Source organism: Fringilla coelebs, assembly GCF_963513975.1.
Source record: "Fringilla coelebs genome assembly, chromosome: 6".
In the NCBI taxonomy this organism is placed as follows: domain Eukaryota; kingdom Metazoa; phylum Chordata; class Aves; order Passeriformes; family Fringillidae; genus Fringilla; species Fringilla coelebs.
Window position 1 is genome coordinate 62229614 of NC_140034.1, and position 27623 is coordinate 62257236.

The 27623-nt window shown below is 44.1% G+C and overlaps 1 protein-coding gene across 4 annotated transcripts in view; it reads right to left on the bottom strand.

The window, feature by feature from the left end:
- The window catches only part of BMAL1 (basic helix-loop-helix ARNT like 1), a 48202-nt gene extending 20993 nt beyond the window's left edge, over positions 1-27209 (bottom strand). For all 4 annotated transcript variants that reach the window (XM_084207471.1, XM_084207470.1, XM_084207469.1 and 1 more), the window contains exons 1-3: positions 27075-27209; positions 2440-2563; positions 1639-1786 (exon numbers count right to left, since the gene is read on the bottom strand). In XM_084207471.1, coding sequence (XP_084063597.1) covers positions 1639-1778 — 140 coding nt within the window. In that variant the 5' untranslated portion in view covers positions 1779-1786; positions 2440-2563; positions 27075-27209. The remainder of the gene's footprint in view (positions 1-1638; positions 1787-2439; positions 2564-27074) is intronic.
- Between the last annotated feature and the right edge of the window lie 414 nt (positions 27210-27623).

Sequence of the window (27623 nt, forward strand, 5' to 3'; positions counted from 1 at the left end):
ATGACTCTTCTTGCTTGTACTCAAGAGGTGATCAAAGAACCACCCTAAAACACTGCTTCTGCTTCCCTATTCCCTGGTCTCACTGGTACAGGAAGCATCAAACTGGGAACTTGGATAATTTATGTAATAAACCATTAACAGGGAAGGGAAGTTGAACAGTAGCACTTCTGAACATTTGCCCATACCTACATGTGTAAGGAGGGGTCAAGGCAGTCTCCCTTAAGTTCTGCTTTCCAAGAGGAATATTTAGTAGCCACTATTTACTTTGCAAGACAAAATGAACTGTGGTATGACTATGTGATAAGTAGTGGTATGTAGTGTATGACCACAAAATAAATAAATTTATTACTAAGGATTCAAGGAAACAGCTTTCACACATTTTAAAAAATGCACACAAAACCCAAAGGGCAGAATTATACCTCACAAGAACAAGCTGTCTTTTGGAAAAGAGGACTTAAGTAATGCTTCCTACCCAGAGGAATAAAAATGGAGAAATTCTTTCTAGAGAAGAGGAAGTTGGTAGGATTGAGGCTGCTCACTCAATTTTGTAGTAGTCAGTTCAATTAGAGGGACCACATGTGCTTTTCAGGGAGACTAAAGGCAGCTCAGAGAGATATTTAAATATTTTGTGCCTAAGTTCTCCTAAAAAGAATCTAATTCTTAATTGCGATGCTCAGCATGGATTAAAAATTCTGCTCCTCCTCGTAAAAAGAGCTGCCAACAATCCGAAGGCCCTCAGCAATACAATCTGTGCTAAGTTACATAAAAATGGACTCTGTGGCTGGATGAATGAATAATGGATGTGGCCACTCACAAGTTCCCCTGCAGCCACACTTTGTAAAGTTACAATGCAGAGGAGGCTTGCACAGGCACTTGCAGTAAGTGGGTTGCTCTTGCTGTTCCCAGTGCAGGAAACATGACAGGTCTGGGAGTTTGGCAAACTCTGCTGTGCCCTTCACTGCTCTACAGCAGAGCTGTGGGATTTCCTTCCACAGCTGAGAACCAGCACGAGATTAAACCAGTTGATTAAAAGAAAGACAGCTGTGATACCTCCAACCATAGACTATTCAGATTCATATTCAAATGAGAGACCAAAATAGCTTCATCAGGTACAGGCTGGCAGCACTGATAGGAAGTGACTAAATTGGCAAAAAATAGGTGAAGAACAGGAACTACTCCTAGTTTTGCTTCCACTTTGCAATAAATTTATTACCTTCCCCTTCTGTTAGCCAGACATTGTACTTCCTGTGTAAATGGTCAATATATAATCAACCTTCACACAGTATATTTCATCAGCACTATTTCCATTCCCCCACCAGCCAGAAGTTTTTCTGCTCAGCCTCACCCCATCTGATAGCACTCAATTCTAGCTGCACTGAGATGACAGCTTTATTATTATTATTATTATTATTATTATTATTATTATTATTATTATTATTGTTGTTGTTGTTGTTGTTGTTGTTGTTGTTGTTGTTACATAATGAACTTGGCTCTTAGTGCATAGTAGCTCTCTTCTTTATTGAAACCTTTAAAGCAGGTGGTAAAGAACAGGCTATTTAAAAACTGCTATAAATATTTCTATAGTCTTCCCCACTGTATTGTGGTGTTACCACCTAAATCAAGAGAAATCCTACTTACTGATAATCAGTTGAGCTTCCCTTTCTTTTCCTGTTACAGTCCATTCCTGAAGTGCTAAGGGAACTGGAGATCAAGTCAGCAGGGTCTGGTGACATAAAGTCACTAATTGTAGAAGATATGTCCATCCTTTGGTCTGCCATTGGACTGTCTAACGTTAGGGAAGAAATAGAAAACAACCCCCCAGCCAAAAAACACTGCATTAATATAAGCAGACACAGATTTATCTCAAACTTAGCATTCTTAAAAAACTGCAACAATCAGTTTCTCTTTTTCCCTGTAAAAATAACAGGTAATTTCTCCTTTTCCAGTTACTGCTGTAGGGAGTATTGCACACAAACCATGACCATTCTCAAAACACATTATGTAACACAATTGTTTTTAAAGATTTGTCAGAATGATCTTGGCTTACTCTTATGTTACCTGGCCAGCCAATTGCTTCTTCCTAACAGGAATGTTTCTGACAGGGAACACTTGTTTTAATGTGTCTCTGCATTTGAAGATCATATAAGAGCTCACAAAATTTTAAAGTTTCATTTCTATTGAAGTCAGAACATTTCCATAGAAATAAACACCTCTGCACAGCAGACTCCACAAATAAAAAATATTATAACCTGATGGTGGTCAAAGAAGTCTATTAAAAGGTACAAATTAATCTAATTGGCTTTTTAATCCTCGAGACTGCAAGTAATTCAAATCTTCACTATTTCATCCTCTAGACTGCAAGTAGTGACACTGTTGGAAGAAACCCTGTGAAAAGTTCCCTGCTAAATGCCATCAGCTGTGAAAGAGAAGAGGTTTTACCTGAAGGCCTGTCCTGGAAGCCTAAATCCACTTGGGCAAAGATGATGATGCTCAGCCCAAAGCAGCTGATAACCTCAGAACTCTTCCATGCCTCATGTTCTGTTGGTCAAATACTTTCAAAAACCTGAATGGGAGGAAAAAGCAGCAAGCTTAAAAAACACCCTAAAAACAATTAGTTTAGAGACAGTTTACAAAGCAATAGATGTTTCCAACTAAGGGATCAAATTCTCATTTCCTTACAAAGTGCAGAAGCTTTACCCATCCATCCAAAGGGTTTTAGCTGTTGGGATGTGCATCTCCAATGGCCAAGCTGTGGGCAGAAGGAGTCTCTGGCACCACCTCCTTTTGGGCCCTTTTCACCACGCTCTGGTCTTTGCACAAACCCCCTGTGCTCACCATGATCACAGGATGACAATCATGAGCACATCTGCTGCCAGAGTGAGTTAAATTGCTGTCACAGAGCAAAGGACAGACTTACCCTTCAGTCCTGACTGCCTTACTCTAAGGCTGGTCCTAACTTTGGGCTTGGCTTACTGTTTTGTACTCCACTGTAACAGCAGTTAGCATCTTTGAAGGACAGGGGTTAAATAAACATGGTTTTATTCTGCAGGCTTCCAGTTTTATACAAAATGCACATCCCATGCCTCCAGATGTGTCTCCCAACTATACCACAAACACATGGATGCCCTTCCCTTCCACACTGCTGCCACAAGATCAGCTTTTCAGCAAAACTTACTGTGGAAGGTTTAGAAACTGTTTGAAATTTTCTTCCTGCAAGGAAACTTCCAAAGTCCACTGGACACACACTTTTCTGGCTGATGCACCTGTGAACATCCTGCCTGCCTTTCCAACCTGTGACAGCAGTAGAACTGCCCAAGCACACAGAACAAGCAGCTCCCATGGCACTCTCAGAAGTTTACATCCTGTCAACATGATCACACTGTAACCAATTCTGCTGAAGCATGTATGGTATGAGTTATTAGCCAAAAAAAAAAAATCTAAAGTTGCTTGTTATCACTTTCTTCAGCTGTTGCCAGAACAGCAAATTCAGAATTTCACAAGCTTAAATTATCTCCATTTCTGGTCCTGGCACTGTAAGGTCAGACAGTCATTGTCTGGGCACCACCAGCTACTGAAGGGAGGATCACTGTTGTTCCAAACTGCTGCTGAGGGCTCACTGTCCATCTCACCCAACAACTCCTCTGTGGTCCTTTCCCAAATAACCCATCCCCTTTTCCATGTCTGAGAACGTGTGCACATACTGCTAGAGGCACATGAAGAGGCCAGCTGGCGCCAGAACTGACCAAAGCTAAATCAGCACAAATTTAGGTTAAATTATGAAATGCCATTGAATCTGTGACCACAATTGTTTCTCAAGGCTTTCATTCACACCCACAGCTCTTGGTAGGTCTGGCCCTATCTCTCCCTATTTTCCCAGCTGTCTGCTTGGTCTCTCTCAGCCCCAGCAGCCCAACAGCTACAGACTCAATGGTGTTGCTGTGGTGGATGAGGCTGCTGCATCTCAATTTGACAGTAAAACCAGTCACTGGCTATTTATCTGTGCCAGGTTCAGACCCAAACCCGTTCTCTTCAGTCTCAGCTGATGAGCAGAAATTAGTTATAGCTAAATTGAGGGTGTTTCTGAGCACCACCCTATGTGAGGGTGCAGACTGAACTCACATTTACTGCATTAGGAACTTAATGGACCACCGTAGATGACCTCAGACCAAAGGCTGGGATGAGTGGAATGAACAAAGAAAAAAGGGGGTGGAGGAAAAGGGGTTTGTAAGTTTACCCCAGTGCTCTCTCTTTAAGGATGCCTGCAACAGTCAGCATTTCAGCTTTAGAACCAGAACACCGCACAAGTCACCGTGCACAATGCAAAAACCAAATTGTTGTTCATCTCAAACAAAAATTTCATATCAGTTTTATAGAAGAAAAATTTAAATCAAGTTCAGCTGTGTAAATTCAGCTGTGCTACTTTATACCTGCCTATATTTGAGAGTCTCAAAGCAGCTATTTTAAGTGTCTTGACCATTTGAGCAGAAAACAATACATAAAGAGCAGAATTTTAAATTTAATTTTCAGTCAGCCCTTTCTCTGCCATGTCCCAAATGCTCACCCAGTCCTAACAATCACAGTCCTACATTTTAGCATTACAGGAGTTAAGAACTATGCATGTCTCCTGAAATGAGTTTTAAACTTAAGAGGATGTCAACTCAATGATCAGAGCAAAAATCAGTATGCCCCACTAAATAGTGAACAGTTCAGAGAAATGTTCTTTCACAAGACTTTCATAAAATCCTAGGGAATTGAATATTTTCTGTCTTTTCAGCCTCCATCTGCTGGATGTTCAATGCCTAAAAAGAATTCTCCCTGAGAAGGACCACAAAAGTTACCCATATATTTAAGCAAAGTTCAAATCTTCCATTTATGATGCCAAACTTGTTGCCAAAGTACTCTTGAAAAAAATGCCATGGAGTCTACTTCCTGATTGAACTCTCCTACAGAGGAGAATCAAATGGTATTTTGTCACTGTGTCCATGACAGTTTGTCTCTACAGTAGCTGGGGACTCCTTCCTTGGGATTCCCTTTCCTTGCATTTCCTCTGATCCGCTGAAACGAGGCTAATGAGACAGCAAAAATAAATCTTCCTGTCCGTCCCTTACAAAAAACAAGTGAGATGACACGTGACCGGCTTAATCACGCAGCAAAGCTGATCACGAGTACACCAACACCTCCGAGCAAATCAAGGTCACTGCTAAAGTAGGGCAGCTCCACGAGCCAAGCCCCCACCCAGAGCCAGGACCTCCTGATTCCCCCAGGCAAGAGGCAGCCGTGCCCGAGGCACACGGGGATTTCTTCTGAGAGAAAAGCAATTCATAACTCCATCGGTCACGAGCGTCTCGGACCTCAAAGCGCGGTTTCGCAATGCCAGAGGAAAACCCTGGTGTGGTTTCCTGAAGAAGTCATTGAAAAGATACTCCTTGTCCCTATGGGGAATGACTGAACCAAAACAGCCCCAGAAAGGAAACCATGCACTTCCCTTCACAGCAGCAGTCCACTGCTGGAGTTAAGTGTCACAGCACAAGCCGGTACAAAACAGAAAGAGAACGTCCCCAGGATGATCTCAAGGTGCACACCAGCACCCGTGGGCTCAATGCTGCAAGTAACATCAGAGCCTTCATTATGGAATACTCCATAGGAATCCCAGGAAGATCTCTGAAGTAAAGCAGAGTAGTTTCCTTTGCCCCCAGCACTAAGTCAGAATACTTCCACCTTCCCAATACATTGATAATGTTTGGTTTTAATGGCTCCCCAACACCATTTGCAAATACTTTCACTTCCAGAAGAAAAAAGCCCTGTGGCTTCCTCTCACATGCAGATGCATCTCACCACTCTCTCTGGTTTTTACCCTGGTGTGTTTGTTAAGGTCACCCTTTTACCACTGAGTCCTCAACATGCCCATCTCTTGGAATCCTGGAGGCTGAGAATTTTAAACTTGCTGTGCTGAAAGGCACAGACCCACAAGAGAACACAGCATTTGACCTGAGGCCGTGGAGAAAGCTTCCAAAATTGATGGATAGCACTGGGATTATGGGTGTGCAGTTGGTTAGAAGTGTGTAATATCACAGGGTGGGAAATTTAGAGTTTGGGGTTTTAGAACATAGAAATAAATATGAAGGATATAGAAATAAATATGGTGGAGGTTTTAGGGTGGAGGCAGGTTGTTTTTCTTCCTCCTTCTCCATGGGTTTGGGTGGCATTTTGTAATTGGGCAGAGAAGTCTGCATTGCAACTCTGTGGGATCAGTTATTGAGTTAAAAGGGGAAATAATCCAGGTGTCAGTTCTTAATTGGATAGTTTAATCTTAAAAGCCCTTGTACCAAGAGATTGTTGGCCATTCTGTGCCTTCTAATGAAAAGCTGCAGAACTCACAGCAGTGAGACTGTTTTACTGATATGAAATAATAAACACCTGAGTGTGAACATGAACTGAAGTGCCTTCAGTGCAGAACCAGAGAAACTGATACCCACCAGCCCCTGGCAGCCTGTGATTCACTTCTGAGTTTTGGAACTCCTCCTGACATCAGCAGCTCATGTTTGGACCCTGACCACACACCCAGAGCTGCTCCAGCCTCCTGCAGCCCCTCACCACAGGGCAGGGGGTGCTGCCCAAGAGACCCCCTCTTCCAAGAGCTGCTCCCCATCTTTCCTAAGCAAAGAGCAGCAGGCTGGAGGGAAGCAGCCCATGAATTTTAACCAGCCAATTTTAACCACAAAGCTACAAGTCAAGTAATTTTGACATGGAGGGGGAAGAGTCTCCAATAAAGAGAAAAACTCCACATGCTGTTTCTCAGTAGATCACTCTGTCCAGGTACACTCCCACACCAAAAGCATCTGTTCATCAGCAGAGTCTCTGAGAAAATGCAGAACAGGTCACAGCACCACCTCACAGCCTTCCAGACCTTCTCAGTGCTGATGGAGATACACAACAATGCATTTTATCTTGTTCACAGAACACTGAGACTCCCAGATCAAGAGGGGTCTTGGTTCCCATCTCTCCTTGTTCATCAATCTTTGCTTCCAGCTACTTTAACAAAGGACTTCTCATTGCCTCAAAACCAAGAATAAGTGCCAACTAAAATAACTTCCTCTTGCACAGGGGAGCTCAAAACTAGACCAGGAACACAAAAGTGTCTCAGCAGCACCCACCAAATGGGAAGGATCACTTCCCCCAGCCTGCTGGCAGCACAACTCCTGACACAATCCAGGAGGCTCTTGGCCTTCTTTGCTGCAAGGGCACCCTTGGAGCTTCATGAACCATCAATATCTTTTCTGCCAAGCTCTTTTCCAGCTTTTATCCAGCCCCTAATCTGTACTGAGACATGGGGTTTTTGCTCTCCAGATGCAGGACTTGGCATTTCTCTTTGCTAACTTCCTAAGGTTCTTTCTGAGCTTTTTGGTGAGCCTTTTCTTGTGGAAACCCAGGGCACCACAGGGAACATTTCTCTGTCTGCTCTGGGGAGCTCTGACTCTGACCCTCATTCAAGGAGAAAGTTTCCCAGGCTTCAAGACAGACTGGAACCCACAAAAGTGTGCAATAGATTATAGAGAGCAGTGTGGGTGTGTCACTGGGTGAGAAATTGAGGTTTTGGATTTTTAGTGTGCTGTGGATGGCAGCAGGATGGAGGGCACAGGGTGTCATCCTGGGTTTGTTCTTCATGCTTCTTCCTCCTTCTCCATGGGTTTGGGGGGCATTTTGTAATTGGGCAGAGAAGTCCCCATTGCAGCTCTGTGGGATCAGTTATTGGGTTAAAAGGGAAATAATCCAGGTGTCAGCTCTTAATTGGACAGTTTAGTCTTAAAAGCCCTTGGAACAAGAGATTGTTGGCCATTCTGTGCCTTCTAATGAAAAGCTGCAGAACTCACAGCAGTGAGACTGTTTTACTGATAAGAAATAATAAACACCTGAGTGTGAACATGAACTGCTGCCTCAAGTGCCTTCAGTGCAGACCCAGAGAAACCCACAGCTGGAACCCCAGCAACTGGGACCCCCACATTTTCTCTGGTGTGTAGAGATCCCCCTGCTTGGCAGCACACTCATGTGGTGTCTTAGACACCCCTCCCAGGCTTGCATTTGTCTGCAGCCCTAAGAGCAAGGTTTCAGACAGCATGGAAGGAAAGGAAAACAGGCTAGTTTCTGGAAAGAGAGCCCAATTGGAATTAAACAACCTCCAAAAATCCCAGCTCATGCACCTTCCTCAGTGAAGCAGACAGATGTGTGTCTCAAGGTGCTGTAGTCACATGAGAAAGCCTTGTGGATAGAAGTATGGTTCACCTTCAAAGCAAAAAGGAAAAATGGATGAAAACCAAAGCCAACCCATGCCACCTCCAGGAATCAAACCTGCTTAGACCGGCTGTGCTAGGCATGAAGTATTTCCCTCCTTAACAGGGGACTGGGATACACCTGTAGTGATGGAGCTCAAGGTCTAGCTTAAAATTCTAGAGAACAGCCACTGGAGATATCACCAGAACCAGCATCCTGATGGTCCAGCTGACCCCCAGCCACTGGAGATCCCATCTCCCCTCACATCTCAAGAGTGTCTGCCTCTCTTCTCTACCTACCCAAGAGGGTTTGCACAGGGCTTGCCAGTTTGCAGCCATTACTGAAAGCTTGATCTAGTGTAAGCTTCTCCTCAGCCAAGGTTAGACTCTTTGAGCTCTTATTCTTTGATGTGAGCTTATGCTGCCCTGTTTGCAGATTTCATTCTGGGCAGCCATCAAAAGGAAACATCACAAGGGAACTAATCAAGCCCTTGTGAGAAGGTGGTGATGCACACTCTTGGAAATCAGTACTAACACGCTGCTGCTACCAAAGGAATTTGGCCTGCCTCAATAATCAATCTGCCAGCACATGCACTCCTCAGGTTCCAGGAAACTGCTTCCACAGGGAAAGCAGAAAGGGACCTGCCCTTCTTGGAAAGTCAAGCTTGAAGGCATTTATGAAATCTCTTCACATGAAACAAACTGTAGCCTCTCTAGAGGCAACTGGAACCAAGAAGCACTGGTCCTCACATCAGCAGATGCTGGGTAGGGCTCCCAGTGCTGCAGGAATTCCTGACCTCAGCCCCAGCACTGCAGGTGTCTCCACTGAGACCAGGAACCACTGAATTCTGCCCAGAGCTCTGCACACCCTGTGTGTTCCTGGGTGCCGCCTTGTGACATTTCCCAGACACACTGAGATCACCACAGATATTCTAGGAGCACATGTTCATATTTCACCTCAAATGTCAACAGGGATACACTAAGGAGGGTTTCACCAAAAAAGTGTAGCTGCCACACAACACCTGTAAGCTAACAGCTGATGCCCTACAGAGTACAAAAAGTTACACTAAGAATTAACCCAGGTCTATCTGTCGATGGAAGATCCACTCTCAATCAACACACACCTCTGGGTGTCTGAGGATTTCAGCTGGTCCTGCTCTTCTAAAGCATGCAGATTGAATTCACTGGAAAGGGATACAGCCATTATTCCATAAAACAGAATAAAAACCAGTCTTCCTAAGAAATCCAGCTGCTAGTAGAAAAAGGACTGAGCCCAATATCAGAAGTGGTTTAGTTATTTAAACCCGAGACACCCAAGCCAACATACTTTAAAACAATGCTTCAAAAATGTTGTTCAGCACAGCACCCCGGAATTTTGGTAATAAAATTTATGGAACAAAGTAACATTAAAAATGGGGTCCACTATCATTAAATGTTGGGAAAGTAAGTTCACGAAATCTGATATTTAATATTTATTTATTCCAATCCTTCAGAAGATTCTGTGTATGTGTGAAAAGAAAAAAGGTATTATATTTTCAAGATGAGAAGATTTAAAATTAAAAGACAACAGAAACTTTAAGTCCTTTGGGCCAGTTATTTCAATCTGCTCATTTGACATCAAAATCAATTTTTCTTTTAGTAATGACAGAGTTAAGAGAAACAGACCCAGGCACAACCAAATAAATGTACCCCCTCAATTACTGCAATCTAAACTCAGCTGAAGTCCTGAGTTTCCAAGCCAGGTCCAGCCCCTGATGTGTGAGGCACCTACTGTTTCACAAGCACAGCATGCAGTCCTTGCTCACCAACCCTAAGCCAGCCAAGGGATTTGGAGAGGGTGGGAGGCAGAGCAGGGTGTGTGAAATACAGGAAAATCCATCCTACCACGTGGATAAATCAATTATCCAACATTAATGGGCTTCAAGGAAAAACCTAACCAAAGTTGATTTCCTTAATAGCTTATGTACTTCCAAGCATGCTTTGATCAGAAACACACACCCAAAGCCACAAAACAACAAAAACCTTCTCAGCTGAGGAGGCAGTGGTTCTGTGAAGTCTCCCAAGTTGTACACATTACTTCTCATCTGTCAACAACACAAGATTCACTGTAGAGTCGACTTCAAAGCCAAAATGTTTAAAAGATTAGAAATTTCTCTGCCAGAGGACTGTACACAAGCTGGACTGACATTTCTGGAGCAGGAGCAGCATACAGGATAACAAGTAGGTAAGCTACTTAACTCACTCCCCATGTTACACAAACAGTGGGAATTCACAATCAGTGCCTCTGTAACTCATGGCTGGGAACGGCTCCTTTTTGCACTTGCAGTCCAAAAGATGCAGCTTTTTGTTTCAAGATTTCATCCAACACCTAAATATGAGCACCAGTTTACAGCAGACAGATGTTTTAGACACAGGCCTTAAAGACTTTAATTAGCCAAACAGAACAAGTAAGTTTCATATTGTTTAAATGCACATCTTCTAATCTAGAGATGATGAATAAAGCCCAGCTGTACACTGTAAGTATTATTATGACTGTGATATGATCTGGGCAAATTTAATTTCCTTATTGCAGCTCAGTGAAGCTCGTGCATCCTCACAACCCAAGGAATATTCTTCCTGCAGTTCATCATCTCAAAAGTTGTCTTTCAGTGGCAGGAAGGCAAAATCCTCTCGGAAGTTCAAAGAAGTGTGTCTTTAAAATGAATCAGCAGCCCAGCAAAACACTTCCTCATTTGTGTCAAAAGTAGAATTTCACCCTGTGACCAGTGACTTGGCACGCCATGGAAACCCTTCCAGAGCTTCTTCCTCAAGCTCAGAATTACTTCTTGTACTTTGATACCTCTTGTTATAGTGTCTCTTGACTTTAACATTAACTTTGACATTAACAAGCTTTAACTCATCTTCTCACTGGCTCAGCACTATCTTAGTACTCCATTAGTTACTCCAGCTTCCAGCCACCAAGTGCTTCTAGGCTTTTGTCAGGTCCTCATTTCCTTCCCTCCTCTTACTGCAGCATTGTGGGCATCCAAACCAGACAATACATTCAAGCCATGGCATGAATAATACTGCCCAAGTAATATTTTCTCACTTACTTTTAAAGTTTATGCATTATGGGAAGTTAGCCTTTTTTCAGCTGAATAGATTAAACCACTACTCACTTCTTTCAGCCTCTGAAGTGCATCTATTAAGGTGAAAATCCTAGTTTTCTTTTGAGTTGAGCCACCTGGTCCAATTACTTTTAAATATATTGCACAGAGCTGTTTCCCAGTCATATTATTACTATTACAAACCCAAACACATTTGGCATGTGCAAGACCTTTCATTCAGAGATCTACTGCCAAACTGCAGCTAAATACTTTGTATCTTCAGGGAACAAAGCACTGGAACAAGAGGGCAAAAATATCACCAGAAGGAGCAAAGAGAGGTGGTTCTATTTATAGCTGATACTTTCATTTCCAGTTTTTGCATATTCCCTCTGGTCCTGGTGGATTTCATCTCTGGCTGGAAGAAGCCACCCCTGCTCTCAGCACTCTGCCAGGCTGACAAAGCAAAGCCAACAGGCTGTCACTTTCCCTTCCATCCTGAAGCAAGCCCTGGGAAAAGGAAGAAACTCTCACCCTGCCTGGAACCAAGCTGGGGTATTCCTCACTCTGGCTGCCTCTCCACCACTTCCTCTAGCTCACATATCCTCCACAGGCTCATTTTCCCCCACTTGTTTCTTACAAGCTCTTTTTTACTTCACACAAAATCAGCTGTCAAACACAAATGCATCGCACCCATGTGAATGTCTACATTTCTTCCTTCAGACTATCTCAGAGGCTCAACTTAATTTTTGTTCTCCTGCACTACCAGTGCTTTTTGGATAAGAGGGCATAACAGTTTTCATTAAGTGTACAAGTCGGAATCTGGTTAAAAAAAAATTAAAATAAAATCCAGAGAACATACAATGGTGGTGTAACTGCTGTATACCTTAAAGTTTGGGTGGAAACAGAAATTTGCAACTCTAAAATTATTGACAAATTTCCAGTTTTAAGAGAACTTCTCCCCACACATGCACCTGCAATTGGAGTCCCTATGTTGGTGGAGCAACAATAAACACTGACATCAATAACTCAGCAGCTTCCTTTTGCCAGTTAAATCCAAATCAAACAGCAAAACCCTGACACTGCAACAACTTAGCACTTCCTAAACCCTTCTATGGGAAACACGTAAAGAAACACCATTTTAAAAAGATACACATGTCATTTTCAAGTCTCAGTTAATGCTCCAGTGTGGGAAATAGATTTGTAAGTAAACTGGCAGAAAGGCTGATGTGGCAAAAAATGCATTGTAATTAGGAAATGGTTGGCTTCTCATTGTAATGGTGTGAGTTATAACGTGTGTGTTGTCTCACCCTTCTCATGAGACTGAAAATGGAATAAAAGTTTTTAAAACGCCTCTCAGTTTTCCCTTGTCCGGGTCAGAAAAGCACATAATCTGACACTCCAGAGGTCACACCATCAGCCATACCTGACATCCAGGTTTCTGAAGGAGGGATTTGCTGCCAAGGCTGAGAAAGGCAGCCCTTCCAAGCCACCCTGGGCATTATCCCCCACTCTGCCCTTCGCACGGAGCCACACAAAGCAGTTGGAAGCGCAGCCACAGGGAGCACGGAGAAGTAGGGCAGGCTCCCGAGGCCCCCGGGCCAGCACTAATATTGACACAGCACAGCAGGAGCAGAACTGCTGTGGCTGACAGCTCCCTGTGCAGCCAGAGCAGCGCTCAGGACTGCAGGGGACAGGCATGGGATGGCAGCACAGGGAAAGCACAATGCCGACCCCAAGAAGCCCTTCAGCAGGACAATAAAGTTAGATCTCTCACTGCACCACATACTGAACACTGAAGTGAATGCTCTTGGCTTCTACTGCAGCACTGGCTAGTTGACATGCTTCCTTCTCTCTTCCTTGGATAAAATGGAATGTCTGTGCAAGTGACACACCATACAGTCAGAACCTCACTAAAGCCGGCATTTTGAGTGGTTTTGGTTTTAAGGGTTTGCAATTACAGCATTCAAAGTGAGACTTGATGGGGCAAATCAAGTGACAGTTTAGGGAAAAGCCATCAGAATATTGCTTGCAAAAGGTTGCATGTCTAGCTCAGGATAAGCACGAGGTACCACTGTAAACCCCACAGCAAAGTTTCACAGAACAGCTGACAGAACACCTCAGTGCCAAAGGGATGCCTTTACTTCCTTTTTCAGTCTCGTGTCACTCTTCCCCCAGATTTCCCTTCCAGTACTCCAGCAGAGACTTTTATGAAATCCTCAGAGCCTGCATGTCCAGAGTGTTGAATTCATCATGCTGAACAATAACTTCAGAGAAAGCACAGTGTTCTAGGGGCTCAGGAATCTCCAGAGCCTTGCTGAAAGGTCAGATGGTACCCAGAAGCACCTCAAAGCAAGGGAGGAGACGTGCCAGAGAAAGGGAAGGGAAGAAATGTCCCATCCAGCTACAGTAAGCAGTTAAAATATCCCTGTTGCAGCCTTTCTGCACTTTCAAGATATTTTCAGCACTCCCACAGGATTTGTTTTCAACACACAAATCCCTCCTTGGTTTGAGCAAGACAAGGTGTGCTGAAACCTTTCCGCTGATCCACAGCTGCACTGTGACATTTTCTCTGCTCTTTTGTGAATGGCAAGTTATTAATATACAGACACAGTAGAGGAGTATTTCCATCCACTCTGCAATCACTGCTGCAGTGGGAGTAGTTTATTTTCTTGAGAAAGGCCTACAGCAATAGGACAGCCCTTTAGAGAAATGGCCCTTTAGATACAACACATTGCTTTTTTGTGCCTCTGTACATTCACACTGATGTTGAGAACCACCACATTGCCAAACCTGTGACATTCAGCAGCCAGAGATCCAGCTGGATACGAGCCTCAGACTTGCATTTTCCAGACAGCCTTTTAAATCCATGATTTCTAATTTAAATTAACAGTCAAATCTGAATGCATACTTTTACATTACAACTGAAACTGAAGAAGTTTTAAAATTGCTGCTGTATTTGGAACAAAGACTCAAGTTCCCAAATCATGACAGCCTTTAGAAAGGCAAAGGAATGATCAGGGAACACCAGCAGTTCACTTAATGGTATTGTTATTGCTATGCAGACATCTCAACACTTACAAAAATTAAAAATAACAGAAATGCAAGTTGGTAAGAACGGTGTGCAATAGACACGCGCATACAAAAAATCCCAAGAGAGAAAAAAATCCTGCCAAGACCAAACATGGGCAACTGAGGCAGAAAACGTGTTCAGAAAAAACCCAACACAACAAATCACAGCCACCCAACCCCAAAAATGGACTCTTTATAAAATGGAAGGCTGCATGCTTGATTTTTTTTTTTTAATGATTTCTCATCCTTGACTCAAAGATCCATCCACACAACAACCTCCTTCCTCCATGCCTTCCTAATCAAGAAGGGATGCAACACAGAGCAAAGGGACATCTGACTAACAGTTGAAAGCAGAAGTTTCTCCAGCCCATTGTTTTAATTCCAAAAGAGAACATTCCACGACCTACGCAGTCTGATCCCAATGGACCTAGGAAGGATCACTAGACAGTTCACATTCCTTCTCAAGAAAGCTTAAGTAGGTTTAGATGATTTTATTTCTGCAAGTAGCAGGCTTGTGCCAAAGATTAATAATGCAGTCCCTTAGTTACCATTTACAAATGCTCGTAATTATTTACAGCTCCTGAACACAGGATGGCTTGGATATCATCCAACAAATCCCCAGCAATTAAATTTGTTAGAAAATGGAAAACTTTCTACTTTCACTCACCTCAAACTTCTCCTGCAGTGCCAGAGCTTTCCTATCATTAAGTAAAACTCTTAATTCTCTTTTTAAAAGAGGCCAAAGAGCCACTAAAGCAGGCAAACTGTTACTGATGGTAGGATCATTAAGGTTGGAAAAGCCCTCCAAGATCATCAAGCCCAACCTTTGATCTTTGATTACACACAGGGAAAACCCAACCAGACAAAAATGCTTAGAACAGAAAAGAATCACATATTTCAAAGGATCATGGACTAAACAATAGATACAAAGAGTTCTGGCTTTTTTAAAGAGTCCTACTTTTCTGAAATGCTCACTTCAATCTCATGCACTATTGTGCCCTGACATTAATAGAGAAATACATATATTTTTGTATGTATGTTTTCTTCAGTTGCTCATCTGGTGCTCAACTGAAATGCTTTTTTATCTGTTCAAGTCCCTTCAGCTCTCTTCAAAGGTTCTGTCTCCTCTTCCACATGCATTGAATTTATTTGTTGTCCCTAAAGGTACAAGCTTAAATTTATATTCTCTAAATTCTGAAGTAACTGACTAAACACAAAATATTTACCCTGAGCAACGTAACTGACAAATGTAAAGGCACTTTCATTACGTTCATGTTATATCACTCCATCTTTGTTTTCCTAAATACGAGTACCAGCTCCTCAGTTTTCTGTTCCACTTTTGTCTCCCTCCAGTACCAGTGCTCGAAATTTCACCTTACAGCAAATCACTGGTATTAATATTCTGTCACTGGTACTGATATTCTTATTCCAAAATAAAAAAGTGATCCATTTAATTATTAAGATTACAGACCAAAAGTGGCGTTTGCTTTGCCTTTTAGTTTTGCTGAACAAAACTCATGGGTACTACATTTTATATATGCTTTAGAGAATAACAACACGAGAACCCCCTGCAGTATTTTTAACCTTTTGACTTGTTTTGCTGCAAGAGTCTCTGTAGTCCCCTTCTCTCTGCTCCAGGTCTCTCTGGCCCTCCCTGTCCTGCTCAGCCTGGTAAAAGCTGTATGTCCTTGCACTTCCTTCTACTCAAACACAGAGTACAGATAAGCAGGCAAGTTTTATCTCGCCACTGATACCAGATTCATTCATATCTGCTCCCTTGTACAATCCTGTGTTCTGCTCTCCTCTGCTGCAACAGGAGGCAACCTCATCTACTATTTTATAGGACACACTGATATGCTGTAATTCAGGTCAAAGTTTACTTTACAAAGATATCCTGGAAGAACTGATGTGTTGTAAGAATCCCTTACCCGCCTCCCACCTTTCCTGTTCCGAAGCTTAGCTCTCCTGGCTCCTAACTTCCAACTTTCCTGTTGGAAAATTAGCCTGAAATTCACCAAGTCACCTATCTGCTATTAAACCTCATTTCATTTTCTCCTAGCAGATAATGTTATCAGCTCATTGACTGAAGGGTTAATGCAGTGAATTGCTTTTTCCTCCTTTAAGTGAGCTTAGTTGTGTTCCTTTCATCTGACACTCTAAATTTACGCTTGCAAAACAGGTCATTCCTTGAACTTTCAGTTTTCTATTCACACTTTATCAAGTCTGAGAAAGTATTAAAGCCATGACATAATTAACATCCTACACAGATCAACCTACCTTTGAGTCCAGCTCGATACCTTTGTTTACCGAGGCACAGATTCTTTTGTGCACCTCTCTAATGTTGCCCTGGGAACTGCCAGTCAATAAAGTCCTTCCACCCTCAGTCACTTCCTCTTGGAAGTGTGACATACAGAACAGGACCCAGCTGCTAGTTAGAAAGGGCACATGTATTTCTCAAGCAAGCCAAGTGGAAATTGCCAGAATCAGTGCTACTGACTAATCCTTGCTCAGCTCACACACACAGTAACTATGAATCAGTCTGATAGTTTATTTAATACAGGGCTAGGTGGGTTTTTACAGTGCAGCACACACTCCTCTTTGGGAGCTTCAGAAGACAGAATTCACACTATTTCATTAGTTGAGAAGTTGAAAATCTAACCTTTTAACCCTTTCTAACTGCTAGAGCTTTTAACCTCCTGGCTTCAGCATTCAGCTGGGTACTCCCATACAGCACTGGTGCTTACCTAACCCCACACTGAACTGTTCAGAGATACAAAATAGATGAAACCTAATCTTATAAAGAAGAATTTTTTTTAAAAGCTACAAGTCTGAGTAATGACAGTTTGGTGATTCAGAAGTCAAACAGATACCAGCACTGTACAATGGAAGGGAGAGACAATGAGCTCACCAGTGAGTGTCCATTTAACCTGCCTTGCAAACATTCACCTCAGTGTGGGAGCACACAGGTCATCTCTCAAAGGCAGATTCCAGCTCAAGTAGCCCTACAAAGCCTCCAGGGTAATAGAAGCATTCAAGAAACACTCTGAAATGTATTTATTTTGTTTGGGAGCTGCTGCTTTGGATACATTTGCTCCTTTTGAAGAAGCTGTTTAATCAACACCCAAGCAGAATCCATCTCCCACCAACAGCAGCACAGTCTAGAAAGAACCTGGATGAATGTTACTCCAGTTAGGATTAAGAAACGTTGCTCTGGGTTGGGATGGCACGTGGAACAGTCAAATCTGACTGCACTGAGATGACCGATGCCTACAGCCTGAGCAGTGGGAATGTGAAAACTATGGAGATAAAAGCAGAGCACAACACGAGGAGTCACCAGGAACAAAGTGACCAGCCCTTTGAAGGCTGGAAAACAAGGAAAAGCTCACATGTGGAAATGATTGGGATGAGTCCACTTCTGGAAGGGTGTGTGGAAAATACAGAACTACACCGTGAGGGATCATTGAAGAGAAACTCACCCGCTGCTGCCAAAGAAAGACTCGGCCAAATTCCCTCCCAGGGAGGAGTTACAGGGGATATGCTGGGGTGCATCTGGAGGTGAAAATCCAACCCTTCATTGCAACATGCAATGAGCTTTGCTAGAAAGGGCAAGCAAAGTTAGCTGGACTTATCCCTAACGTTTCTCCTTTAAGCTAGTCCATCAAGGGTCTTCCAGGTGTTGAAAGGGCAGGGAAGTTTCTTTTTCTGCTTCCTGAAAGTCTTTGAAATCCACTCGCCAGCCACTCCTCCAGGCAAACCTGGGAGCCTGCTCCAATGTTATTCTGTGACCCGGTTGCCAACACAGCATCGCTCCAAAACATCGTCACCGCCACGAAACACGCACGCACGAAAGAGCAAACAGAGAGCTCACAGAACTGACACAAAAAGACAGAGAGCCACACACAGGCAATTCCAAGGGTGCATTCTTGAGTGCCTGTGTCTGTAAATAAAGTCAGAGGCCAGCTAAGATACCAGTTACCAGGCTTTCCAAAGTCACCAAACAAAATTCAACAGGAATATGTAAAAATAGGTTCCACTGACAAATGACAGAAAGCAGTAGTTTTCCAGGTTTGTCAAGGGACACCGTCATTCCTGTGGGTTTGGGGCTACAGGAAAACAGCAAGCCACAGAAATATCCTTAAAGTAGAGGACGAGTCGGACGAGCCACCAAATATTTGTTTTAAAAAATAGGAAGTATGCACCCGAAATGTGAGCCAAAGAAAGTAGATTACACAAGTGTTACAGCACACCATGAATGAATCCGTGGAGGCTAAAGCACTTGCCTGAGCAAATCCTGCTCTAAAAGGCATGTACATTTTGTCTAAAAGCAGCAAGACCTCTGCCACACTATTTTGAGCACTTCAAGGAACTTTAATAATCTTAAAATATTGAATAATGATCATCAATATGTTACAACACTACCTGGGTCTCTAATGAGATACCAATAGGGCACTTTTTGCTCACTTTTTTGTCACATGGAAGACTTTTTTTTTTTTGTTTTGCTTCTTTCCAAGGTGTGCAATTCTTTGGTCTTTATTAGTGTTCATATGCTCTAGGGAAAAAATAACTAAAATCCCTTCAAGTAGAAGGCATGAATTATCCTGTTATCTGCTGAGTTAAACTTTGTCTTATGTTCCATTTATATTCCAAATAAAGTTAAAAATTTTTGGTAAATCTCTTTAATAAGGGCACATTACAGTCTTAGAGCGTGTTTCATGCCACTGAACACAAGAACAATTCTCCTGAACAGCTATTTGATAAGAACATCAAGAGCAAACTATGGTGCCAATATTTCTCTGAATGGAAGCCTGGTTTTAGAAAGCTTTGCTTCTTGAAAACAGAATATCTAAACCAACTGACAGCAAGATGAGATCTATGCCAAGTTTGAGAATCATCCTTAAACAGCAATTTTTTTATATTAATTTTTTTTACACAGACATGTCCCCTCCTCAAAGGCAGCAGAGGTGTGCACAATTAATGGAGTTCAAACCATGTATTGTCTTGGGGAAAAAAATCTTCTTCCCCTCAGTCTCCTTCCTATGTTCCATTTCCTCCAGACTTCCTGGCAAGTTTGACAGGAGACATTGCTGGGTCTCTGCCAATTCTACATAAATTATCAGTTTGACAACAGCTTGGACACGTAATTGTTCAGCTCTGGCAAAGTCAGGTGACGGTGCTGAATGAGCTCCTGAGAGATTTGTGTATCTGAAACACTTCTATATTTGTCCATCTGGAAACCCAGAGGCACATGGGCCAGCGAGGGGAAAGGGAAAAGAGTCAGAGGTCTGCCTGAGTTACTCTTCCTCGCTACAAAAAAGAAATTTTTTTTAAATGGCACAATAAATACTGAAAAGCTCCACTGTGTAACTCCAGAGATGAAAGTAAGAAGTTGCTTATTTTTCTGGCTTCTGGGTTTCAGTGCCAAAGACAGATTTTTTTCATCAAGTTTTTATGTAGATTTATGAAAGAAATGACCCAACACAGCTTCATCCAAAAATACTCTGTCACAAAGTCTCCTCTTCCACATGAAGGTTGCAGTGTAACACATTTAAAACAGCACTCTTCACACTTCCTGCCTCTCCCACCTCTCCTTCAGGAATACTCACTTGGTGAGCTGTTCCCTAACCCACAAAAGCAGAAATGTTTATGAAGCCACAAGTAGTCTGGCATCAGCAATCCCAAATCACTCTTCTGGGGCAAACACTCAGCTTTGAGACCCAGCAGATTCCCCAGGCCTGGATCTTTGCCCCAACATAAATGCCAGCACAGAGTAGAGGGACAGGATACAGGGATGGAAATCCTCAGCCAGGAAGGGCTTGGAGCACTGATGGAGGCTACCCTGTCCATGGCAACCCAGCTCCAGTGATCAGCAAAACTACTGTCCAAACTCAGCCAGCTGTCCACAGATGATGCAAGAGTCATGTGTCATTACAAACCAAACCATTTTGTCCTGTCAAGGTACCCGAGCAGAGCCCTGATGATCCTGCCCTGAACAGTGGCCTGTTTCCCACATGTTCCTTGAAAACCTGCAAAAATTCATCAATCACATCAGAATTCTTGGGAGGAACACACACAGAAAGGACAGTCAGAGAAGCTGCACAATGGCATCAGCTGTATCCAATTGTTAAAATTTGCTCTAAAATGGTGAGTTGATAATCCCCACCAGGAATGGGAACGTAGAAACAGTTTCTCCAGTAGTTGACTGCAGAAATCTTCTCCTCTGCTGGGCTTTTTTCCCTCCTCATCATCTTATTCTTGATAATGACAAAGGCATTTGAGTAAGAAAAATAAAGAGCCATTCCAGCTAAGAAAATAAAGTAGGCATTTGCTGTGGAAGAGTCTCATGGTCCAGTCAGATAAATGAGGACAGGAATTACCTCATTCAACAAATAATGCCAAGTACAGTAATTGAGATCTCATTATTGCCAGCTGGGATACCTTAAACAGACTGAACTAGATTTTAAAACACTGTAATAGGGAAATACCCATCCTTCTTCAGACTGTCTCCTGGCCAGGCAAGCTGACCAAGTTGCACATGTCTCAGAGGGAGAAAAATGTATTTATATAAAAGTCCTAAAATTTCTAACAGAAGTGAAACAGAAAATCCCAGCACAAACCCAAACCAGCATGAACTCTCTTTATCTGTCTTTCTGCTTAAAATAGGAATATCCAATTGCTGGCCTTGTATTTATAAAGCACAAATAACTTCTGGTACTTCTAGAATTTGGACCCAGACTGCATTGACAAGATTTTGAACAGATTGTCCTTTAATTACAGCACATTTCCAGCAATTCTAATGCTTTATGTGACAAGCCCCTCTAAGAAGTCACTGAACCTGACTTGACAGATCTCTAAAATAAACTACAATATTCAGAGGCTGGTTTGGTCATTGCAGTGAAAATATATTTTAAAATAAGAAAAAACAAAGAAGAAACTCCATAAAAACAGGAAGAAAACAACACTATTTGTAATAGAAATTTCCAAGCCATAGTAATTTTGGTATCGATTAAAACCACAGTAAAATGTTACTCTAGGGCAGCAAATTTGCCTAATATTCTAGGACTTTATCAGATTGATAAGGAAAAAAAGCTATTCCAGGTATCAGAGCCTTCTCAGATCACAAATATATGTAAATTTCTGGATTCATGAATTTGGGCCATAACTATTGGACTATAACACAAAAATATTCTTAAGTACATTGAGGGCACAGTGTAGATACTTTTTTCCATTAACTCATTGAATTAATTTCATCAATAAAAAAACCGATTTGCAAATGCCAAGATTACATGAAATGCCTTGGCAACAACACACATTGGGAAAGGAAACACAGGAATAAATGGGCCTCCTGTTTATTAGTCAACAATTCTAGAACTTCAAGCTGGAAACTGCAACCTGATCAAGACCAGGTTAAAAGAATATAAACCTCCAAAACAAATATCTGATATTTTTTTTTCCAATCTATTCTAAACCACAGATTCTATCCCTGAAAAATGACCAGGCCATTCAAGTCTATGGGCAAAATAAATATTATTTTCCAAGGTTATATGAAAACTAATAAGCCAATAGCCAAAGTGCAGCACAAAGCCCAAAACTCAAGGAGATTTAAAATACAATTATCAGAGGTCCTTGAATGAAAGATAAAAATATCAGTAGCACCCAAACCAAAGCCAACTTGCTGCCACTCTCAAAGACTACAATGCACATGCACAACATAAAGGATGGGAGTTTTGATATTTTAATAGATCATTTTGCTTCAAATTGGAACTGAACTCCTAAATTTTGTAAAGCTCCAAGAAAAATCCACAGATGACAAAGACATCCATTCACAACACATTAAGGAAAAGAAAACCCAACCAAACCAGTTCAAGGAAACTATAAAATAACAGCTTTGAAGGCAGAAAAAAACATTCTTACAGAAGAAAACAAAAAAAGTTAAAATAAAAGTTTATTAGCTTTATTTTCTCCTAGGAAGTAACTTTTCCTTCTCACTTCACTTGATAAATATTCTGCAGTACAGCATTATTTAAACATTTCTACCAGTCTTTTTGATTTTGTCCATTTTGGTCAGGCAAATTATAAAAGGTAAAGGCGCTTTAAGGAAGTTTCCAAGATAAAAAGAACTTGAGATCAAGAACAATAGTGATTTCTGAGCTCTCTGGTAGTCTTATTTCATTCACCCTTGAAATCCTGCATCAATCCCAAATGGACAACAGAAATTTTAGAGTTTTCTGAGTAGTTCTGTATCAAGAATACATCCAATCTTTAAAATACATAGATTCCATTCACTTATTTTTTAGCTGACACAGAAAGGCATTAAGGCAAAAGGCTGCAATTGAATGAGCACCTAACAATTGCTATAAAGTACCTCCCAAGGAAAGTGATTTCAGAGACATGGTGCCAAAGGATGCTGCCTAGGAATCACCAAACATCCTTCCCAGTGCTCCAGCAAACTGCCCATGGGAAGATGGATTTCCATCCCAGCCACACAGGGAACAACTGGTCAGGATTTGGCAATGTGTCTGCTGCACTAAACTGCCTTGTAGCTGTGGAAAACAGAGCCCACCAACATCTGCAAGGAAAACCCAGCCAAAACCACCCCAGAAACGACAACCATCTGCCTCAGCTGCTTGGACTCATGAATGGGACCCTTGAAAGTCAGCAGAAAACGTCAGCACCTTGGGCCCCAAGAGACTGGCTTGTGAGCTCTCCAAGGAGATCTCCTGCTCCCTGAGTAGCCTACTGGCACCATTCCTGCACAAGGCCAGCCTAGTAAACTCCAGCACAGCTCCAGCACAGGGCCACAAGCTGCTCTGACATCAGCAGCTGACCCAGAAGTGCATCTGACACAGCAGACATTGAATAACAGCTTCTCAAATGGCAGCAGACTGAAAAGGTTACAAATTCTCAATGTGCTGCCTAAGAAATATCTTTTTGCAACTGCAAAGGAGAAAGTGTGACCTGAACAGAGAGAGAAGACAAATCCTTGCAGGCATGGGTCCTCACACAATCCTGTACTTTACTCATCAAGAACCCACTATCAGGTAGCTCTTGAATCAAATATAACGATAAACCAGGAACTTGAGCATCAGCTAAATAAATTTGAAATAATACCAAACACAACAGAAACTATCAAGCTTTTTTGGGTCAAAGACTGAAATGTCAGACTATTTTTTTAGGTAATTAATATTCCAGACTAACAAAGCCTGAAGATGCTGTTTTGATCTGCGTTCTTCTGCAGAACGGATTAAAAAAGAAATTACATTTCTCAACATCTGGTGAAAGATCAGGTTTCCAAGGAGATGAAGTCTGGGCCTTGGATAAGTAGCCTTGTGCATATTTCCAACAAACTGAGGTAAAAAAGGCAGGTGCCATATGCAGTTAATGGCAGTGAGTTACCTTGATACCCACCCCATTCAACGTGCAGCTCAATTTAATAGACATCACAGGTTATCTGACAATGTTCAGAGTCATTAAATACAAATAAAACTAACTGCATAATCACAACTGAGATTTCTTCCTCACACAAAAACTTAAATAGGCTTTCTAAATGACCCAACACACCAACTCTTTGGGAGAAAAGCCTTCTGATTTTTAAAGTGCATAATTTTTCTGCTTCAATGTCTTGAGTTTCAACAATGCAACACCTGAGCACCAGTCTGGATTTGATGTGACTAAAGCTGGTACACGTTTCCTACTGCAGTGCAAGACCACCACACCCATACAGATACACACACACACCACAAGCAGAGCACTCCTTTGCTTTGCTTCACCCCCCATCAATCCACTGCCCAAAATCTACCCACAGCAACTCTTAGAGACACTGATAGACCCTCAGGGAAAGCTTTCTCACCAGGTTTGAAAATGCCATCCACCACCCCATTTGCATCTTCAAGCACCTCCAAAACACAGATTGTCATTTCTGTGGTCTTATCAAGCAGAATGTTCAACAACCAAATTTCAAAAGTTGGTAACTGAGTTCCAGTCAGCATTATCCAGTCAGCGACTGCATTTATCAAAATCAATTATTTCAGGCTGAAGCTCTCAAAATATGATGACAACCAAAAATTAAAGTTTCAAAACATGTTTACTGTATTGAAGTAAATAGAGAAAGCTTAAATATTGCATTCTGTAAACTTAGTGAGAACCAAAAAGCTACACAAGATTAAAAATATGTAGTTATTTTGGGCTTCTCTTTGCAGTCGTTTGCACATGATATGCCTTTATACAGCTTTTATTGAAGACAACTAACTTCAGAGAACTTCCTAACGCTTGGGGATACAAGCAGCTGCCTTTTACTACTTTTCTGCCCTTTCTTAGAAACAGAATTAAGGACAAAACTAAGGGTAAAGGTTAAGAATGAAAAAGCATGCAGGTTACAGAACTGAAAGTCACTACAGGATGCACCAAATTTACTTTGTTCCACTAAACAATAATGTATTCCTTCCGGTTTTCCTGTAGCTCCTGTCAAAGTATAACAACACAGGCAACGGGCCCCATGCTGAAAACAGCTTAAAATGTTACATTTGAGCATAGAAACAGCACTTCTGTACTCATGTAACCTATATAACCTGCACATCTCCTGGTATTTGCAGCACCCTGGCTATCAACTCCCTTGGAAGACCTGCCTTCCTCACAGGTCTCAGCTTTGCCATCATTCCTCTCAAAGGACTGTGTGCGACTCTAAGCTCCACCCAACAAACCCAAGAAATGCTCTCTGTTCTCACTCCTGCTTGCCCAAAAGAATCCTTGAGAGCAGGTTTTTGAAGGTGAAAAGCCAATGTCCTTTAAAGCCCCCCCTACAAACATCACCTTCCTCATACATCCCTAGCAAGGGTCCCCAAACACAGCAGGTCTCCCAGGAGCACACAGAGACAGGGACGTGGCAGCAGCCCCTAATTCCAGCTCTGGCTTTGTGGAGTCCCAGCTCCAGCCCCCTCAGCTTCCTGACACCAAACCAAGCAGCTTTCTTCATGCTCTCTGTGGTGCTTCTCGCTCATCTGCTCTCCCAGGGAACTCCTTTTACAGAGCTTGGTCCTTCACAGCCCCACACCCCACAGCTGGCATCCAAAGAGACAATGGAAATGCACGGTGTGGAAGAGAATACGGGACAGAACAGCATAAAACCCCAGCAAAATGCTGTGGCTGGAGATTGTTTTACACACTCAATTTCTACAAGCAGGGGTAAAAACGCACCAATGGTCATGAGAAGCACAAAGCCACACAAGGCAGGAGGAGCAAAGCCTTTCTCCTTAATAAGCAGCTGTGGTTTAGAGTAACCAGAGAGAGGTCTGTAGTTCCTGATGCTTCAAAGAGCTATTTACATTTGCATATTCCTGGAGGATACAAAACTTACATTATGAAGAGGGCAGAGTTTAACCTCAGCCTTCTGCAAGACCGTTTACAGAGGCAGTTAGCTGGAATAAATACTTAATTGGCACAAATACTCCTTCTTTTCTCCCTTACAGACTTAGCTGCAGCATGTCTATTATCAGACACTGATATTTTAAAAGCCCTTTTGATAAAAGAAAATATAAACATGCAGGACAGGTACTTTTAATACGAGTATGTTAAAAAAAGAAACGTAGTATTTTGAATGCTGAAGTTCCAGAATTAAAAAAATCTACTTAAAGACTGAATTTTGAAAAGAGATTAGATCACACTCTGCAGCTGACCCTTTCCACCTCGCACACTAAGGAAACACTTTAAAATTCCAGTAGGCATATTTGCTTCCAAGGCAAGAAAACACACCCACTTCTTCCTTCACCGTTGTTTTTCAAGCACGAAAATCTTCCCAAAACTGTTATAATCGAGGCACTGGAGTAACAGAAACCTCAGCAATTAAAAATGCTAAGTGATTCCCTTGCCTCCCCAAGCGCAAAATCCTGATCTCGGGAAGCCGCCTGGGCGCTCCCGGTGCGTTACGTTCGCTGCTGGAGGAAAACCTTCGTTCCCCTTGCGACAGGCAGGGCGCACACAGGTGTCCGCCAGGGCAGCGGCACAGCGGCTGGGGACGAGGGGGATGCCCAGGGAGGCAGCCCCGGCAGGTGCCCGGGATGCTCCGTGCGGCCGCGGGGCTGCCACCTGCCCGCGGGCGGGACCGGCCACGGCGCCCACAAACGGGGAATTCCCCAGCACCGCCATCCTTCTGCCTTTCGCACGGGGCCTCCCCGATCCCGGAGCGGCCGCCGGAGACCCCGCTGGGGCAGGGCCGGGGAAGCGGCACCGTCCCCCCCGTGAGGGCCGCCCGAGCCTCCCCGTCCCTGGGGGCGACCGGCACCGGGGAGGGGGCACAGCCCGGCACGCCCCCCACCGCCCCTGCCCCAGCGGGACCCCGGCCCGGCTCTGCCCGCGGGCGCGGGCCCGGGCCCGCCTGCCGGCCCCGTCCCCCCGGTGCTGCCACACCGCCGGGCCAGCCCGCCCCGCGGCCGCTCCGTAACGGGGCCCCCGCCGCGGTCCCGGCTCCCGGAGACACAGCCCGGCCCCGCCGCCGGAGGGTCCCACCGCCGCCATCTCCCGGGCCGGGTCCCCCTGCACGGCCCCCCGGCCCCTCCCGGGACTCCCGCGGCCCCCGGGGGCGGCGGCTCCGCCGGGGCCGCGCTCCCCCCGGCCCCCCCCCGCCCCTCGGCGCCCCCCGCCCGCCGCCCCTGGCGCTCACCGCGGCTCCGCGCGCCCCTCGCCGCGCCGCGCCGGGCCGAAGGGAGGGCGGGCGGGGGTCGCGGCCCCCCGGCAGCGCCGCACGCCCGGCGCAGGCAGCCCCCGTCCCTGACCTACTTTCCGCCTGGCTTGCCACCCGACGGCGCACCACTAACCTACTTTCCAGCCAATGGCACCCTCCCCCGGCCCCGCACCGGACGCGCCCGCCCGCCAACGGCAGAGCGGCTCCGCGCCCGCCTCGCCCAATGGACGGCCGCCGAGCGGGCAACGCCCGCCCCCCCGAGCGCCGGCAAATCCCCGGGCGGCCCCGCGGCACCGGCCAATCGGAAGCGCGGCTCCGGGCCCTGGTCCCGCCTCCCGGCCGGGGGCGGGGCTGAGGGGCGGCGGGGGGGCGCCGCCGGGACCCGGATGTGGCGGTGGCGGCGGCGGCGGGGTCGGCGAGGGTTCGGGGCGGGTGTGCCCGGGGCGGGTGCGCCCGGGACGGCGGGGAGGGCTCGGCCTCGCCCGCGCTGCTTGCCCCGGCGGCGGCGGTACCGCCCGCTCCCCGCCC